The following is an 18,361-nucleotide window of genomic DNA, read 5'->3' on the forward strand; positions in this document are numbered from 1 at the left end:
CAGATGAGCTTTGGCGCTGTGATATTAAAAAAAGGTCAGTTGGTAAACCGGTGCAAGAAGACAAAGTTAAAGACAGTATACTTACCCAGGGACGGTCTTGAGGGGAGGCATCTGAGTGGTTGATGAACTGCCAGATGATGAATTGGAAGACACCTGGTAAATCAGATCACACGGATAAAGTGGGTATCAGAAGCAACCCTTCAAGGGATAAATTTTTTCGGGAGAACAAGAAACCTCTGGACGACGCTTCCGGGTTGGTGTATCCGGTAATCTGGAGGAAGTGACTTGCTTACCACTGTGCCGGGTTGTGCGTCGACCTTCAGTTTGCTGTGTCTTCAAAGAAAATTGCTGATCCAAATGAGCAAGAGGGTGAGAGTGTTTTACTTTACGAACGGCGCGGCGAAATCTTTGAACCGGCACAAGGTCAGAATCGGAGGAAAGTGAGATTACCTCTACATGGTCCGCATGGCTGGCCTCCGCATCATCCTGGGAAAAGTCATTGTCAATAAGGCGTATGAAAAATGAACCAAGGGAGTCAAGTTCTACCTCTGGATCCGACTCATCAACATCTTCAGGCGGATCAGAAGACTCGGCGGTTTTCTTCTTAGCCGCTCTCTTTATGACTATGCTTTTTGGGCGTTGAGTCCTCACAGGTTTTTCTGAAGCTTTTCTCTTCCAGAAAGAACTGTTGGCCTGAAAAAACAAACAAAGGATTATCAGAATAATATTAAAGCGGAAACGGGTCAATAAAGGTGGAAAAGGGTAAAATTCTTACTGCTGGCGATTTGTTGGAAGTACAAAAAGAAGCCAATCCGGTCTTGCTGCATTGAGCGATCGGTTCATCCAACATCTTTTTCACGGCTTCAGTAACTTCCTCATCAGTATTTTCTATCTCATTAGACCGTTGAGGGTCTTTTACATCTCCGGTATATTCATACATCAAACCGGAGCAGCGGCTTAAGGGAAGGATACCCCATGAAACCCAGCATCGAACAAGGTCGATGCCGGTTAAGCCATTGGCTAGAAGGGCCCGAAGCTTAGCAAGTTTAGGTGCGTAAGATTGTCGTTCTCTGGCTGTGAGCCGGGAGGGCAGAGGATGGTTGTTGCTGAACCGGTGAGCACGGTAACCCGGCAAAGGGTTTTCATCAGCAGGTGAAGTGTTCAGACAGTAAAACCATGTTTGATTCTAGTCCTTTCGATGGCTGTGGTGTTTTGCATGAGGGAAGTCAACTTCGTTCCTTTTATGAATTGATACGCCACCAAGTTCAGTGTTGGGGCCGTCAGAGAATTCGGTCCGGCGGTTTAAATGGAAAAAGTCTCTAAAGAGCTCAACAGTTGGTGGTTCTTGAAGGTAAACTTCACAGAACACTTGAAAGTTACATATATTGGACACAGAATTTGGTCCAATGTCTTGAGGATGGAGTTGGAAGCTGGCAAGCACATCCCGGAAAAACTTTGAACCGGTAGGGCTAAAACCCCGGTTTAGATGTTGCATGAATACAATCACTTCCCTGGTTTGAGGTTCTGGAGGGCATTTAGGGCCAGGAACTCGCCAATGGAGGACATCTTTCTTGGCCAAAGCGCGAGTCAAAACATATCCATTGAGCTGCGTTTCGGTGATCCGAGAAGGAGCCCAATTGCACGCGGCGAATTGCTTGGTCATATTGGAAGGTAAACTGAAAAAGCACGAAGGCCGGTTTACGATTCAAAGTTGATGTATACCAACCAGAGTTAAACCGGGTAATTATGCATGTTAAACCGGCCATTGCTACTCAAGTTAGATGGCGGTTTAAGTGAGGGCTAATGGTACCAGGCAGATTATGATTTCTACAAGTTAAACCGCCTATGAGGGAAGCAACATAGATGAAATTCACTAAGTGTTGCAGAAACAAGTTTCACACAATGATGATATAATTTTGGATCTACCGTGCTTCAGTAAAGAAAAATTTCTGCAACCTACACTGGCATTAAGCAGAACAGAGAAAGTCTAGAGAGGATCTTTTCAGAAACAGCAAGATGCTACAGTATGGCAGATTAAAACTATGGATCTAGCCGCAAAAGGAAACTATCAAACTTAGCTAAGTTCAGTAAAAAGGCCAAGGGAAAGGTAGAGAAGCACTGATGAACATGGATGAACGCAGATGAATAGGACGCACTAATGGAGATCTAGGGTTAAGGGAAGAAAACTCACCGGGTTCTCAGGAGCAGCGGAGGAGAGTGCGGATCTCTGGAGCGTTTCAGGTTGATGCAGCGGCCTGGTCGATGCAGAGTTGAAGGTCGACGATGGCGGCGGCACTTGAGGTCGTCGGGTCGCGAGGAGGAAGACGAGGCGAAGAGGAAAGGGGAGAGAATGGAAAGACCCCCCGGCTTTATTTATAAGGAGAAAGGGATAAAGTGGCAGGCACGAGAATCGAGGAGCCTAAAGCGGCAAAAGTGGGAGCGGCTGTCGCCTCAATCTTCGGGATACCATTAATGAAGGGAATCTTTTTAATCTTTTTATACATAGATGACGTCATGATGAAACGTTGCTGTGTCCAGAGGATGACGTTACGGCGGTTTAACAATGTTTACAGGAGAAGACATCATGGCGGTTTACGAGAAACGTAAGGAGATGTTCATGGAATTTCTTTAAGTATTGAAGATTGACATGAACAGGTTCAAATCAATCTGGGGCCTAATGTTGGGGATATAACTACTGAGTGTAAACCGCCCAGGAGGGGCCGGTTCACCTTCAACTATATTGAAGCCCACGAAGACCCAGAAGATGGGGCTTTACTAAGAAGGTTAGAGGCCCGGAGCCCAAAGGCGGATTAGGGCCCATAGTGGTAAACCGCCATGGTTAGGTAACTTGTATTGTAAGTTAGGAAAGGAGAGGCCGAGCCGGACAATAGTATGAGTCAGCCTCGGGACTCTGGGAACTGGCCGGGCGTCAACCAATGTATATAAGGGGACGACCCGGCGGCGGTTCAGGGACAAGAAACAGCAACTCGAGAGCCAGGCATAGCGTGTTTTGCTCCCTGGTTATCGAGACCCCAATAATTCCATCACAACTAGACATAGGCTTTTACCTTCATCGAAGGGGCCGAAATAGTATAAAAATCCTCATGTCCTTTGTATGATTTAAACCCTTTAAGCTAACCAGTCGCGATGGCTCCACGACTAAGTCCTTTCACGAGGACATCTGACGTGATATTTCCACAACACCAACCGATCAAGTACCGAACGGACGACACCTCCGAGTTCTGCACACGTTTAGCTCGATGACGTTCCTCGAACTCTTGATCCAGCAGAGTGTCGAGGAAGTAGAAGAATTCCATCAGCATGACGGCATGGTGACGGTGATGGTGAAGTTATCCGCGCAGGGCTTCGCCTAAGCACTACGTGAATATGACCGGAGGCGTAAACTGTGGAGGGGGGCGCCGCACATGGCTAACAATCATTGGTGTATGTTCTAGGCGCCCCCTCCCCATGTATATATAGGTGGGAGGGGGAGAGAGGTAGGCTTGGGGTGCCCAAGTAGGAGGAATCCTACTTGGGCTCCCTAGTCTAATTTGACCCCCCCCTTTCCTTTTACCGAAAGGGGGAAAAGAGGGAAGAGGGAAGGAGGAAGGAAAGGTAGGGGGCGAACCCCCACCTCTTTCTCCTATTCGGCCTCCTACCATATGGGGGGGCGCTGCTACTTCTTGAGCTTGTGTTGGTTTTCCCTTGAAGAGGAAAGGGTGATGCAACAAATTAGAGATAAGTATTTCCCTCAGTTTGAGAACCAAGGTATCAATCCAGTAGGATACAACGCACAAATCACCTAATACCTGCACAAACAAACAAACAAACTTGCACCCAACGCGATAAAGGGGTTGTCAATCCCTTCACGGTTACTTGCAAAAGTGAGATCTGATAGAGATAGATAAACATTAACTAAATATTTTTGGTATTTTTGGTTTATAGATCGGGAAGTAAAAGATTGTAAGAATAGTATATCGGAAACTTATATGATTGGAAAGAGACTCGGGGGCCATAGGTTTCACTAGAGGCTTCTCTCAAGATAGAAAATAATAAGGTGGGTGAACAGATTACTTCCGAGAAAATGATAGAAAAGCGCAAAGTTATGACGATATCTAAGGCAATGATCATGAATATAGGCATCATGTCTGTGTCAAGTAGACCGACCCCTGCCTGCATCTACTACTATTACTCCACACATTGATCGCTATCCAGCATGCATCTAGTGTATTAAGTTCATAAAGAACATTGTAACGCATTAAGCAAGATGACATGATGTAGAGGAATTAACTCAAGCAATATGATGAAAACCACATATTTTTATCCTCGGTGGCAACAATACAATACGTGCCTTTCTGCCCCTACTATCACTGGGAAAGGACACCGCAAGATTGAACCCAAAGCTAAGCACTTCTCCCATTGCAAGAAAAACCAATTAGTTGGCCAAACCAAACCAATAATTCGAAGAGACTTGTAAAGACATCAAATCATGCATATAAGAATTAAGGGAAGATTCAAATAATATACATAGATAAGATGATCATAAATCCACAATTCATCAGATCTTGGAAAACACACCGCAAAAATGTATTACATTGAATAGATCTCCAAGAACATCGAGGAGAACATGGTATTGAGAATCAAAGAGAGAGAGAAGAAGCCATCTAGCTACTAGCTATGGACCCGTAGGTCTGAGCTAAACTACTCACGCTTCATCCGAAGGGCAATGGGGTTGATGTAGAAACCCTCCACGATCGAATCCCCCTCCAGCAAGACACCGTAAAAGGTCCCTAGATGGGATCTCACGGGTACAGAAGGTTGTGGCGGTGCAAAAGTGTTTTCGTGGATGCCTCTGTTGGTTTGGGGATATATGAGAATATATAGGCGAAGAAACTAGGTCAGGGAGTGCACGAGGGGCCCACAAGGGTGGGGGCGCGCCCTACCCCCCTTGCGCGCGCCCTGGCCGCCTCGTGGCTCTTCCAACTTCATCTCCAAGTCTCCTGGTTGTCTTCTGGTCCAAGAACAATCATCACGAAAGTTTTATTCTGTTTGGACTCCGTTTGGTATTCCTTTTCTGCGAAACTCAAAAACAGGAACTGGCAGTGGGCTCTAGGTTAAAATGTTAGTCCGAAAAATAATATAAAATAGCACATAAAACATCCAAAAAAGATAATATAATAGCATGGAACAATAAAAAATTATAGATACGTTGGAGACGTATCACGCGCCACTCCTTGTGGCCTGGTGTGCTCCCATCCTATGGCTCATATGGCCCATTATTCCCCCGGGGGGTTCCGGTAACCCCCCGGTACTCCGATATGTACCCGATACACTTCGGAACACTTCCGGTGTCCGAATACTATCATCCTATATATCAATATTTACCTCTCGACCATTTATAGACTCCTCGTCATGTCCGTGATCTCATTCGGGACTCCGAACAACATTCGGTCACCAAATCACATAACTCATATAATACAACATCGTCATCGAGCGTTAAGCATGCGGACCTTACGGGTTTGAGAACTATGTAGACATGACCGAGACACCTCTTTGGTCAATAACCAATAGCGGAGCCTGGATGCTCATATTGGCTCCCACATATTCTACAAAGATCTTTATCGGTCGAACCGTTATGACATCGTACGTTATTCCCTTTGTCATCGGTATGTTACTTGCCCGAGATTCGAAAGTCGGTATCTTCATACCTAGTTCAATCTCGTTACCTAAAAGTCTCGTTATTCGTTTTGTAATGCATCATACTGCAACTAACTCATTAGTCACTTTGCTTGCAAGGCTTCTTATGATGTGCATTACCGAGAGGGCCCAGAGATACCTCTCCGATACTCAGAGTGACAAATCCTAATCTCGATCTATGCCAACCCAACAAACACCTTCGGACATACCTGTAGAGCATCTTTATAATCACCCAGTTACGTTGTGACGTTTGATAGCACACAAGGCATTCCTTCGGTATCCGGGAGTTGCATAATCTCATAGTCGGAGGAATATGCATTTGACATGAAGAAAGCAGTAGTAAGAAAACTGAATGACCATTATGCTAAGCTAAAATGGGTCTTGTCCATCACATCATTCTCCTAATGATGTGATCCCGTTCATCGAATGACAACACATGTCTATGGTTAGGAAACTTAACCATCTTTGATTAATGAGCTAGTCAAGTAGAGGCATACTAGGGACACGGTGTTTTGTCTATGTATCCACACATGTATCAAGTTTCTGGTTAATACAATTCTAGTATGAATAATAAACATTTATCATAAAATAAGGAAATATAAAATAACAACTTGATTATTGCCTCTAGGGCATATTTCCTTCACATGAGGTGTTTGATGAAATGCCTGAGCCACACTTAAGCTTTCTCCTCTCCAAGCTAGTGTCAGATGGTGGCCTGGTCGGCGCGGGTGTGCATTAGGGCATCCGGGCGCGTGGCCCTGAGTTGGAGATGGCGACAGAGCACTGATAGTGGCGGAAGTCCGATGACAGTTGTGCGAGGATGGCGAACATAGAATAGGAGATGGCTGCTCAGGCAAGGAAAGGGGAGGCGGATATGAGCGAATTGGTGCGGGCCCTAGCGTTCAGTCCGACGTGGTGGGGACGTCCGGGCGTACCCAGATATGTCCCAGATTTGAGAGAGGAGGCCGGTTGGGTGATGTTTTTTCGTCCAGACACTGACTGGAATGCCCATCCAAATGTTTGGGCCTGGTATAGGGGGTCCGGTTGTTGATGCTCTCAAACAAAGTGTTTTGGCTCGATTTATACACTCCAAATTTTATTTTGGTACATGGAAGCTCATGAAAATTGCAGAAAGCCCTCCGAAGAGTTCTGAAATTTAGCCCAGGTCCCGAGGTTGAGGCTCCAATGCTCACCTTTGGATCAGAGCCATGATCCAACGGTCCAACAGCTGTGTCATGGGAGCATGGGAATCCAACGGCCCAGGAGATCCCTGTCATGTCATGTGAGGGCTGGGAGGACCTGATCTTGCCTTTGTGCTATTCGGTTCGATCACAGCGACCGAGAGGAAAAGAGCCCCGGCGGGAGAGACGAACAAAGGCGCCGCAGCCCGGCTCATCGAGCTCTCGCCTCGCCGTTACTCCGCGCACGCCGCCTCATCATCACCGCCGGACATTGGAGCTCGCCCCGCATCGCCCCAAGTCTGCCAGCCAAAAACCCCCAAAAATCGCACTCACAGCCCCCTCCAGCGCCGAACGTCTGCCGCACTCCCACTGTTTGTCTCTGCAAAACGTCAGGGGGAAGGAGGAGTACGTAGGCCTTCTTGCGGCGGCGCGAGGCAAGTCCATCGGATGATAATCATGTCTATCTTCTCTGTGGTTCCTCCCATTCACTGACTCACAGCTCCTTACAACTCCGCAGCTTCTGCGCAGACCACCTGCTCGAGGAATGCCTTAGAGGCTTTTAACAACGAAGAAAACATCAAAGTGGTCGGCGGTGAGCAGGGCGGGCCCACCTAAATTCAAGGGTATGCAATTCAAGGGTGGCAAGGGCGAGTAATAGACTATTGGGTGCATGGTGCAAGCCATACATTGGTGTTACGGATCCTCTTATCGCCGAGGCAATGGCGCTGCGTGATGGTGTGCTTTTTGCCAAGCTTCGAGGTTACACGCATGCGATAATGGAGGTGGACTGCTTGGAGATGGTTGATCTTTGGAACACTCGTTACAATTCTCGTTCTATTGTGGCCTCTGTCTTAGTTGAAATTGGAGAGCTTGCTAGTGATTTTTCTCTTTTTGTAATTCAACATATAATCGGGTCAGCAAACGTGTCAGCGCATCTATGTGCCAAGCGTGCTTGCACATTGAATGTGACTGATAGCTGGCTCGAGGACACTCCCGGCTTCCTCTTGACCAGCCTATTGGCTGACTGTCAGGAGAACGCCTTTGTTTCAATAAAGCTCTCTATATTGCCTGCAGTTCAGTACCCATTACTTTTATCAAAAAACTAGGTATATATGTTGTGTATGTATAAGGAAAAACGAAACTGTACACTAGGTCAAGTATTTCAGCCCAAAACAGAGGCTTTCCCTCCACTCCACGAGTTGGCCCATTGGCTAGCGCACGCAGATCAGACCATCGATCAGTCCATCATCGCCCCCAAAAAAGTATCCATCTATCAGAAGATCCAGGATCGTGATGAGTGGGGAAACTACCTGGGTAGCTCCGCACTGGTCCTGGAGGGAGTGGTAGATCCGGCCACTTTGGAGGCCATAGCGTGTCGGGAAGCCCTGTCCCTAGTTGATGATTTGGGTATCCAAAATTTCATAGTCGCATCGGATTGCCAGCAGGTCATCTCAGATATCAACAAGAACTCACGAGGCGCGTATGGAGCTATTATCACAGAGATAAAACTTAGATCAACTACTTTTCTTTGTAATTTTTCTTTCGAGAGTCGTGCTGTTAATTATGAAGCACATAGCTTAGCCAAATTTTCGCTTTCTAGAGGTCCGGGACGACACGTCTGGTTGGGCGTGTCTCACGACCAGCGATTGATCCCACACCATGTGGACTTTCATGAATAAATTTGGCTTTACCCCTCAAAAAAAAAAAAATCAGAAGATCCAGGAGACGAACCTCCCTGCCCCTGTTCTGTTCCCACGCGAGCGGTAAGCCGCCAGGCGGCCACGACCAGGGCTGTTGCCATCGCCTGCTCCACGATCGGATGTGTGCACGGCGGCGCAGACCGCGGACGACGGGACTAATCCATCCCCGCTCACTTTGGTTCTGATCCCTGCAGGGCAGCAGACATTGATTCAGTTTGAAACCAACAACCCACAGATTCAGGTATAATATGCAAATTAGATGTATTAATCCATCACTTCTGAAATTGGGGCCTCTCCTCTCATGACAATTCTTATTTCTTAGTCGAATTGGATTCATCTGTAGGGGCACGGTTTTCTTCTTGTACTGCTAAACACTTGTCTGTCTATTTAATTATGGTGAAACTAGAACTTGTCTGTCTTTTTTAATTATATAATAATGCTGAAATTAGTTTGAACACGTTTGTCTGTCTATTCACATGTGTATACAAAACTAAGTTAGCTTGAACACTAGTCTGTCTCTTTATTTATAGTGAAATTAGAACTCATTTGTAGTCAACTATGAATTATTTAGACATGAGAATTTGCAAATTTCCATCTAAATTTGCAATGTAAGACTGTTAATAAATTTTGAATTTCTTACAGTGGGCATTATCGATCTATAAAAAATAGTACTCCACAATTTTTACGCCCATATGTTGAAGAATACCAAGTTATGATCAATTTTCATGAATATAATATATTATGCGATATCTTTCATACAGTTTAGAACTAGTACAATATATATGCTGCTATAATTGGTTATACGTGCCAAAAGGAAGGCTAGGCTTCCAATAAAAAGGATTCAAATTTTGAATACACAGTGTTCAATTCCTGGGACGAGCTGCTGCAGACCAGGTGATGTGGTGATACGTGATAATCTTGGTTTCTCTGCCTATTCCCTATCTGGTTGCTTCCTCTCACTGACGCTATGTACCCAACAACTCGGCAGCCTTGTTGGAGGCGACATGGTCAACACAAGGTCCAGGAGTCTTCCTAACGAGGAAATGGAAGGGGCGCTGGCCAGTGGCGAGGACCGCATCGGTGCCCTCCCCGACGACCTCCTCCAGAACGTGATGTCCTTCTTGCTTTCCCGCGACGCCATGCGGACGTGCAAGTCCGTGCCTGCCCTACGCATCGAGGATGACCTTGCGACTGACTCCAACAAGTTCGTGGATGAGCTGCTGCGTCTCCGTGACCCAGCGCCATTGAACGTATGTGACATCTGTGATGTGTCCGAGGATTCGGATACAGAGGATCCTGAAACTTTTTGCGAGGAGGCATACAATCGCATTGCGCCGTGCCTTCGGTATGCTTTGTTGCATCAAGTTCGGGTGCTACGAGTCTCTGCTCCTGTCTTCCCAACTGACCTGGTTCTCGTCTCTTCACACCTGAAGAGGGTAGAGCTTTGTCATATGCAGTTTGAAGACTCTCTGGATTTTTCGAGCTGCCAGGTGTTAGATGTGTTAGAGATGACAGATTGTAACATCTATGCGCCTATCATTTGCCAGTCATTACGATACCTTAACATGAAAGGCGGATGTTTTGACAATGAAGTCCGCTATCATATTTCTGCCCCAAATCTCGTTAGCTTGAAACTAGCTCCAGAGTCGGGCCTGACTCCATTGCTTGATAGCATGCCATCACTGGTAACAGCATCTGTTGAATCTTCCGAAGAGGAGTTTCATCACTGTTTTGCTTTGCTATCATGTGATGATGGATGCACTAGGGAAGAAACATTTTCTGTGGTTTTGGAAGGCTTGTCTGCTGCTACAAACTTAGAGTTGACAAGTGATGATCTGGTATGCTCCCACTTCTGCTGATTCCTGTTGCCGTTTATCATCTACTAGATCTCATTTATGTTTTGTATCCAGTTATCTGTCAGTACAAGCACATTAAACAAACTCATTGTGTGCATTATTGCATGTTTTCACCATTTCACATGTTTGAATCTTGATGTTTTTATGTATTCGTCTGGAGTTATGCATGCTTCTACTTGATACTTTAGTCATGTATACAATTAAAACATGTAGGATTGAGATTAATTTATGAGCCATACTTTAGTCAAGTACAGCTTGGGATATAAATATCGGTATCTCGTTAACACCAGAAAGTTTTCAAAGCATGTACTTCTGAATCTCAAAAAACATCATGTACTTATGAAGGTAGTTCTTGAATTGTTTCTTGTTTAACCCTCTTCATTTTGTTCAGTTATCTGTTTTCAGAATGGATTTGAAATGGTCCCCTGTGTTTAGCAAAGTAAAAATGTTGTTGCTGAATAATTGGTGTGTGGCTGGTGATTTCACTGGATTGGTTTACTTTCTCCAGCACTCACCAATTCTAGAGACACTCACGCTACAACTTAATATTCCAACTCATAGGGTATATATCCTCAAAAGTATTATAGGTTTTTTCCTTTTAAGTTGCCATGTAGCTTCTGCCGATTTCATCAATAAAAAACTTTGTTTGCTATAGAAACAACGTGTGAATGGAACAGATGAAAGATATGCCCCAAAGAAGCAATCATTACCATCGAAGCATCTCAAGATAGTCAAAATCATATGTGGCCTGATGAAGGACGATGCTAGAGTTTACCGTGCTTTGAAGATGCTCTGTGCCCATGGAGTGCCTTTTGAGAAAATTGACATCCAATAGAACCCTCTTCGGTTGTTCGACTGTAAGTAACCAGACAACCCTTCATGATTATATCTTCAATAGTCGGCATTGTACATATTGTACTCCATTAAAAACTTCAACCTAGATCGAAGCAGCATTCCACACTAGACCTTCTTGCACCGTTTCTACACCCTTTGGCCCACCATGAGTCCATGACGCCATGCATTTCAATCCCTGGCACCACGTACAATTATGCAACAGAAAGTATAAAGTAGGAGTCAAATGCTTGATTAGTCAGAGTAGGAGATGTATGCTAAATGCAGGCAGCGCCGAAGGTAGGAAGACTTGTGTAGGGGGGTCCGTCCATTTCATCATCGTAATGTGATTGGGGCAGTTTGAGTGAGTTGCTAGTCAAAGACGCCACCTGTCAATTAACAAGTTAAACCATGTGTTCAGTTTCATGTCAAAAAGGTACTTCCAACATTCTAATACCTAGATCAAGTGGCATTCTTTTTTAGCATCATGGTCCTACCATCCAACTGAATCTCCTCCTGTCATATCCCTTGCATTTCTTCCATGTTCTCAGCGTGTCCTGTGTTGCTTATGCAGGCTTCTATATCGAGCTGGGGGGTGGAGGCTTACTTACAGCTGTGCTGGTCTACTTTCTCTACGTCCCCGAATCACATCATGAAGTTGCTGTGTTTTGCCTACCGGACCAGGATCTCGTCCTATATTCGTCTGACAGAACTCGTATGTAAACTGGTGTATGTCTTGCTTGGATGCAGCTGGAGCAAGTCGTTGCAGTTTCATCGTAGTTCTGCTAGTTTAGTTTTGCTCGTTTCCTGAACTTTCCCCTCGCAAGGCCTGTATTTTGCCAAGATGCTTCATCTAGCTTTATTCCAGGATCGCCCTAGGTTGTTTCCAGATGTGTTATACTATAAATTCCGTCTCCTGTTACAAGAAAATTGTTTTCCAGATGTATATGTCTGGCATTTGCTGCACCTTTCAGCAACAGGTCTCACTCGATCTGTTACTATGCTGATTTTTTTTTAACTTTGGTTGTTGTCATTGTATTCTTTTCTGAGCTCACTAATGAGTTAAATGCGAAGTGAGTTCCAATTCTATGAAAATGCACGTTTGAGTCCCAATTCTTTTATAAGTGGTTCATCAAATGTCCTATTGACCCCTGACGCTAATTGGTTATCGTGGCACTTTGACCTGTGCCACGCTGTCATTTTTTTTTTTGCAAAAAGACACGTCATAAATCATTTCTTCTAATTTGTGCAACGGCCCTGCTCTCCCTTGAACCGGCGGTGAGGCAGACGACACGATGGCCTGCTCCTCCTGCGAACCTGATGGTCCAGTTCCTCCTCGACGCCCATGATCGCGACCTCGACCCTGGCGGCAGCTTGGTAAGGCTCCCTGATGGCACAACCTTGGGAGCGGAAGGAGCGGGTGACACATAACATGGTGGCGCCGCCATTTCGGGCGATGGAGGGAGAGGAGCTCGAGGTACTCGTGTCCTCCCTATTTTAACTTAGAACAGAGAGAAGGACCAAAAATTAGCAGACATGATTTTCCAAGGGCCTTTTTACAAAATCCTCTATAACATATTGATCATGTGTCAGTGGTCAAAGTGCCATGACAACTGGTCAGCGCGAGTGAGGGATCGATAGGATCTCTCATGAACCACTTACAAAAGAATTAGGGCCTGGATGTGCATTTTCATAGAATTGGGACTCACTTGACACTTCAGCGAAAGAATTAGAACCGCACTTACATTTACTCCCTCCGTCCTTGAAAGAGTGTACTTCCAACTTTGTTGGAAAGTCAAGCTTTTTTTATGTTTGACCGTAATTATACAATAATAGACCAACATTTATGCCATCAAATTAGTAGCATTAGATTCATGATAAAATATATTTTCGTCGTATACCTATTTGGTTTCACAAGCATTGACATATTTTTGCATAAACTCGGTCAAACTTTGAGATAGTTGACCCTCCAACAAAGTTGGAAGTACACTCTTTCAAGGACGGAGGGAGTAACTCTTTTCTAATGCTACACCAGTTACAAGCCAGAACTCAACTTTATCCGTTTCTGTTGTTCTTCCGTGCAACATAACTTGTTGATCTTTTTGTGCCCACGGTAGCCAATCCATGGCAAAGTCGTCGTCGCCGGCGGCTGGATGCGTCAAATCCAACCGTGGCGGTGGTAGCGGCAGATATACTGATTGTACGCCGATGACGGCGTGAGAGAGGCACACATCCGGGGGCAAGGATGGCGGCGGGGACTACGAAGCGTCCGCGGTGACGGGCGGTGGCCGGCAGGAAGGATGGTGTCGGCGTAGATGCGGCGCGAAAGGGGGTGGGTGAGGCAACGGAGGAGAGAGGATTTTTTTCCTCCAAACGGTAGCAGCCGACCAAATATAGGTGTGTTATAGGCGCCGGAGGATAAAATATCCTCCGCTGTTCGGTTTAGGGGATCGGCTAGGTGCCGGTTAGAGGAGAAAAATTGCATTTATCCTCCACTAATGCCGGACAGAGGATCAATTAGAGTTGACCTTATGGAAGTTGCTTGAAGCAAAGGATAAAAGATGTTTCTCTTTTGTTGTTCTACTTTTTTCCTTTTCATTAATTGCTCAATGGAAATAAAACTAGTTTCTTACATCACAAAGGAAAAAAGATGGGAAAGAGAGATCTATGGGACAAAACCCTACTACCACCAAGTTCATTGATACCATAACTACAACTACATGGAAATAATGGCAACAAGTCTCAGGAAATCACCTTATCACAAATCATATGTAAAGCAATACCAATATGAAGAGAAACACTACCGTCAGGCATCGGCAGTTTGTGCACCTCATCAGATCCTATATCCTATATACCTAAGTTCACCCCTTAAAAAAGTTCATCCTCGCTATCTTATTTATCTTAACATGCAACTTATCCATCTCATCACATATGTCTCACATGTAAAACCTCCCATTTAAATGCACATACAAGCCATTCACATCATCAAGCGGAGATGGCGACCATGGACGAAGGGCTTCGACTTGCGCTTCACTGGTCCAACTTGTTGTTGGTTGTGGAGATGGACTGCGCTGAGTCATTGAAGATGGAGCAATCTAAAGATGTTGAGCGCTCGAGGTATGTGAACCAGGTCAATGAGATCAGAAGGATTCTGGCTCATGAAAGGAAGATTAGTCCAGATAAAATCAGCAAACATGCAAATATAGCAAGTCACACCCTTGCTTGTATGTGGCGCTCGCAAAAGTGCACAGCCTGTTGGCTTCGAAACTCCCTTGTGGAAATAGCTAGCATTGTCATATCTGAATAAAATCACCATGACTGATGAATCAAAAGTTCCTTTCTCGCAAAAAAAAACACATGCAAGCCATTCACATCATCAGGCGCATATACAAGTCAATCAACTTTCACTTTCCATCACACACACACACACCCTCCACTTCATCAAGCGCCCATGAAACCATTCAACTTTTCAATTTCCACCACACAGAAGCTTTCCACATCATCAAAGAACATGAAAGCCATCCACATCAAGGTAGTTAGAATCCCGACTCGGACTCCTAGAATCCTACGACTTCACGACCCTACAGAAGCATGTTGATCCAAGTCCCACTATGATTCGGATCTGGTAGAATCCATGTCGAGTCGCGATCCAAATCATAGAATCCTATACAAAAACTGTAGAATCCCGACTATGCAATGGACTATGTCTGATTCCATAATAGTATGTCATCATCCAAACCCCTCTTCACATGCCTCATGACCCTTTATTCCCCTCCCAAGCCCAAACACTCAGCCGCCGCCTCTGCCTTTGATCTAGCTCTCAAAAAACCTAGATCAAAACTAAGGATCAGGCTTGTCGATGAATGGAATTGACGTGACAAGGAGGATGCGTCAAGATTGATCGAAGAAGGTGAGCAAGACCCTTCAAGGTTCAGCACTACATGTCAGCTATATTAAGTGATCGGCTATTCACGTACTCTAAAAAAACCTCCTAAGTAAATTTTGTGCGTTGAAGATTTAAATGTTCTATATATCTCCCGCTCATATATGTTCCGCACATGCAAGCTATATAGTTGGTTAGCCATGAAAAGAAGTGGAATACCACTAGCATTAATGTGTATGTTTTTTGCTCTATATTTAGTGTTAAAACTCATAGAACCCATATAAAATTCCGGCGTGGATACAAAATATCTTATTTGAGTAAATCTAGTAGAATTCTTGATTCCACGACTTGATTCTGTCTAAGGAAAATCGATCCGGCTCCAAATCCCGACTCTGACTACCTTGCTCCACATCATTAATTTTTATTTATATTTTTCGATAATAAAAAGCTGAATTTGAATGTCACAAGACAACATAACATGCATAGACCCTCGACTTAACTCTAGGTTGAATGTGGTGCGGTACTATTATCATATATCCTAATTTATTTTTAATAAGTTCATTGCTAAAAAATTCCGCAACATTGCGCGGAGCATGATCTAGTTTCTTTAGTTGCTCCATCATAGATAGTCATCATCATCACCTGCTGCACACCATCCCGCAGTTTGATTATGCATTCCTCCTTGAAGAGACATGTCCAGAATAGCAGAAAAGGACAAGTAAAGATAACCTCCACATAGTTCCTGACCATATGATCTTCGAATGCTACTTATTTTTAGGGAACGCCATCATGGATTACTTTATTGATCATCGCAAAACACTTACATCATTGCTGAGAGACTGAAGAATACAAGAGGGAGGATCATCTACCCAATTACATGATACATGGTTCTCGTGACAATGTTTTGCTAATTCGTTTGTAGTGTCATTGGCTTCCTGCATACAATGTATGAACTGAATGTTCCAAATTTCCAGGGCTAGATCAACAGTATCCGCATATAGCGCAACCTCTTATGTCCACCAAGTAGTCGAGTCGCCGCAAGCTTCAACCACTTAAAAACAATATGGTTCGGCAATTATTTGATTAAATCCAAGGGAAGCCGCCAGAGACAAACCTTCTTTCATGGCCAGAGTCTCCATCATCAGAACGTCGCCTGCATAAGAAACATAAGTGCCAGAAGCAACAACAAAATTACCATGCCCATCATGAATTGTTGCACCCGTAGATCAAGCTTTTCATCTAGATGGAACGAGCCATCAACATTCGGTTTTGGACAGATTGGGTGAAAGCTCTGGGGGAAGTCTTTGCAAAATTGTTGCGTATAGCTAGTATGGATAGTTTCCAATTACCTATTGGCCAGGTGTTCTCTCCATGAGTAACCGGTCCACCATAGACACCAAACAGAAACTGATATGACTTTAGAAAGACCCACAAATTACATCCCATGAAAATGCCCTATAGCCAAATCAATAGGCTCTTCTAATATGGAAGATCCTGATCTGTCGAGAACTGAAACACTAGCAATTAAAGTTTTAAGATGAAGGATTTTCCAAATTTCCTTAGATGGGTTACAACCACTGGCAGCGGCAGGCGCAGGCAAAGGGCAGGCATGAGCCTCATTTCCTTTACTGCTATAGTGCTCGAAGGCTGCCTGAGTCATGGCGCAATCCTGCCGCCGCTACTGGTTATAACTAAAGAAGATATGTGATACGTCTCCATCGTATCTACTTTTTCAAACTCTTTTGCCCTTATTTTGGACTCTAATTTGCATGATTTGAACGTAACTAACCCGGACTGACGTTGTTTTCAGCAGAATTGCCATGGTGTTATTTTTGTGCAGAAATAAAAGTTCTCGGAATGACCTGAAACTTCACGGAGAATACTTTTGGAATAAATAAAAAATATTGGCGAAAGAATCAACCAGAGGGGACCCACCACCTACCCACAAGGGTGGGGGCGCGCCCTACACTCCTAGGAGCGCCCCCTGGCTTGTGGGTCCCATGAAGCCCCACCGACCTCAACTCCAACTCCATATATTCACGTTTGGGGAGAAAAAATCAGAGAGAAGGATTGATTGCGTTTTACGATACGGAGCCGCCGCCACCTCCTGTTCTTTCTTGGGAGGGTAGATCTGGAGTCCGTTTTGGGCTCCGGAGAGGGGAAATCGTCGTCGTCGTCATCATCAACCATCCTCCTCACCAATTTCATGATGCTCACCGCCATGCGTGAGTAATTCCATCGTAGGCTTGCTGGACAGTGATGGGTTGGATGAGATTTACCATGCAACCGAGTTAGTTTTGTTAGGGTTTGATCCCTAATATCCACTATGTTCTGAGATTGATGTTGCTATGACTTTGCTATGTTTAATGTTTGTCACTAGGGCCCGAGTGCCATGATTTCAGATATGAATCCATTATGTTTTCATGAATATATGTGAGTTCTTGATCCTATCTTGCAAGTTATAGTCACCTACTACGTGTTATGATCCGGCAACCCCAAAGTGACAATAGTCGGGACACTTCCCAGTGATGATCGTAGTTTGAGGAGTTCATGTATTCACTAAGTGCTAATGCTTTGTTCCGGTTCTCTATTAAGAGGAGGCATTAATATCCCTTAGTTTCCATTAGGACCCCGCTGCCACGGCAAGGTAGGACAAAAGATGTCATGCAAGTTCTTTTCCATAAGCATGTATGACTATATTCGGAATACATGCCTAAATTATATTGATGAATTGGAGCTAGTTGAGGAGAAGTTGCTGCCTTGGTTAACAAGAAAGCGATGAGATGTGACCAGCAATATGACAGAGCCTTTTATGTTCTCAAGAGACTAGTGGAAGAGCTTGATGCAATACATTCAGCAAATCGAGCGGCTGCTGACCAAAGGATGGCTGAAGAGGATGCTGAAATTGAAGATGACCTTCATTATTATGCAGCTGAAATGCTCCAAGCCGCTGCTCAAGCCAACCAATCCAAGCAGGGTGTTGACCAATTAATGCAGCAGCGGCAGCAAGAGACGATGAAACTGCCGCTATACTCTAAAACAAAGGGTAGGAAGAAAATTTCTGCAGCAAAGAAAAGTGAGAGAGCTCAAATAAAGGCATCACCTGCAGGAAGAGTCGTCGTGCTCGATGGGAACGGAGTGCCACTTGGACACAAACAATGTAGTGTGTGTAAAAAGGTTGCAGGACACAACAAGCTCACCTGTCCAACACTC

The 18,361-nt window shown here is 44.7% G+C and overlaps 1 protein-coding gene across 1 annotated transcript; it reads left to right on the forward strand.

Annotated features, from left to right (window-relative positions):
- The first annotated feature begins 9,587 nt into the window (after positions 1-9,587).
- Positions 9,588-12,183, forward strand: LOC119326773. Its single transcript, XM_037600384.1, has 3 exons — positions 9,588-10,416; positions 11,090-11,291; positions 11,840-12,183. Exons 1-2 carry the CDS (start codon positions 9,622-9,624, stop codon positions 11,267-11,269), a joined length of 975 nt encoding a protein of 324 aa, XP_037456281.1. The 5' UTR covers positions 9,588-9,621; the 3' UTR covers positions 11,270-11,291; positions 11,840-12,183.
- Positions 12,184-18,361: the final 6,178 nt, after the last annotated feature.

The sequence above is a fragment of the Triticum dicoccoides genome, chromosome 6B (genome assembly GCF_002162155.2).
Source record: "Triticum dicoccoides isolate Atlit2015 ecotype Zavitan chromosome 6B, WEW_v2.0, whole genome shotgun sequence".
Classification (NCBI taxonomy): Eukaryota; Viridiplantae; Streptophyta; class Magnoliopsida; order Poales; family Poaceae; genus Triticum; species Triticum dicoccoides.

What these genes read in the sequence shown, in the direction of transcription:
- LOC119326773 (XM_037600384.1), top strand. Translation starts at nt 9,622, where the DNA reads ATGGAAGGGGCGCTGGCCAGTGGCGAGGACCGCATCGGTGCCCTCCCC. An exon ending in AGTTGACAAGTGATGATCTG is followed by an intron (nt 10,417 to 11,089) that starts GTATGCTCCCAC and finishes TGTTTGCTATAG; the next exon opens with AAACAACGTGTGAATGGAAC.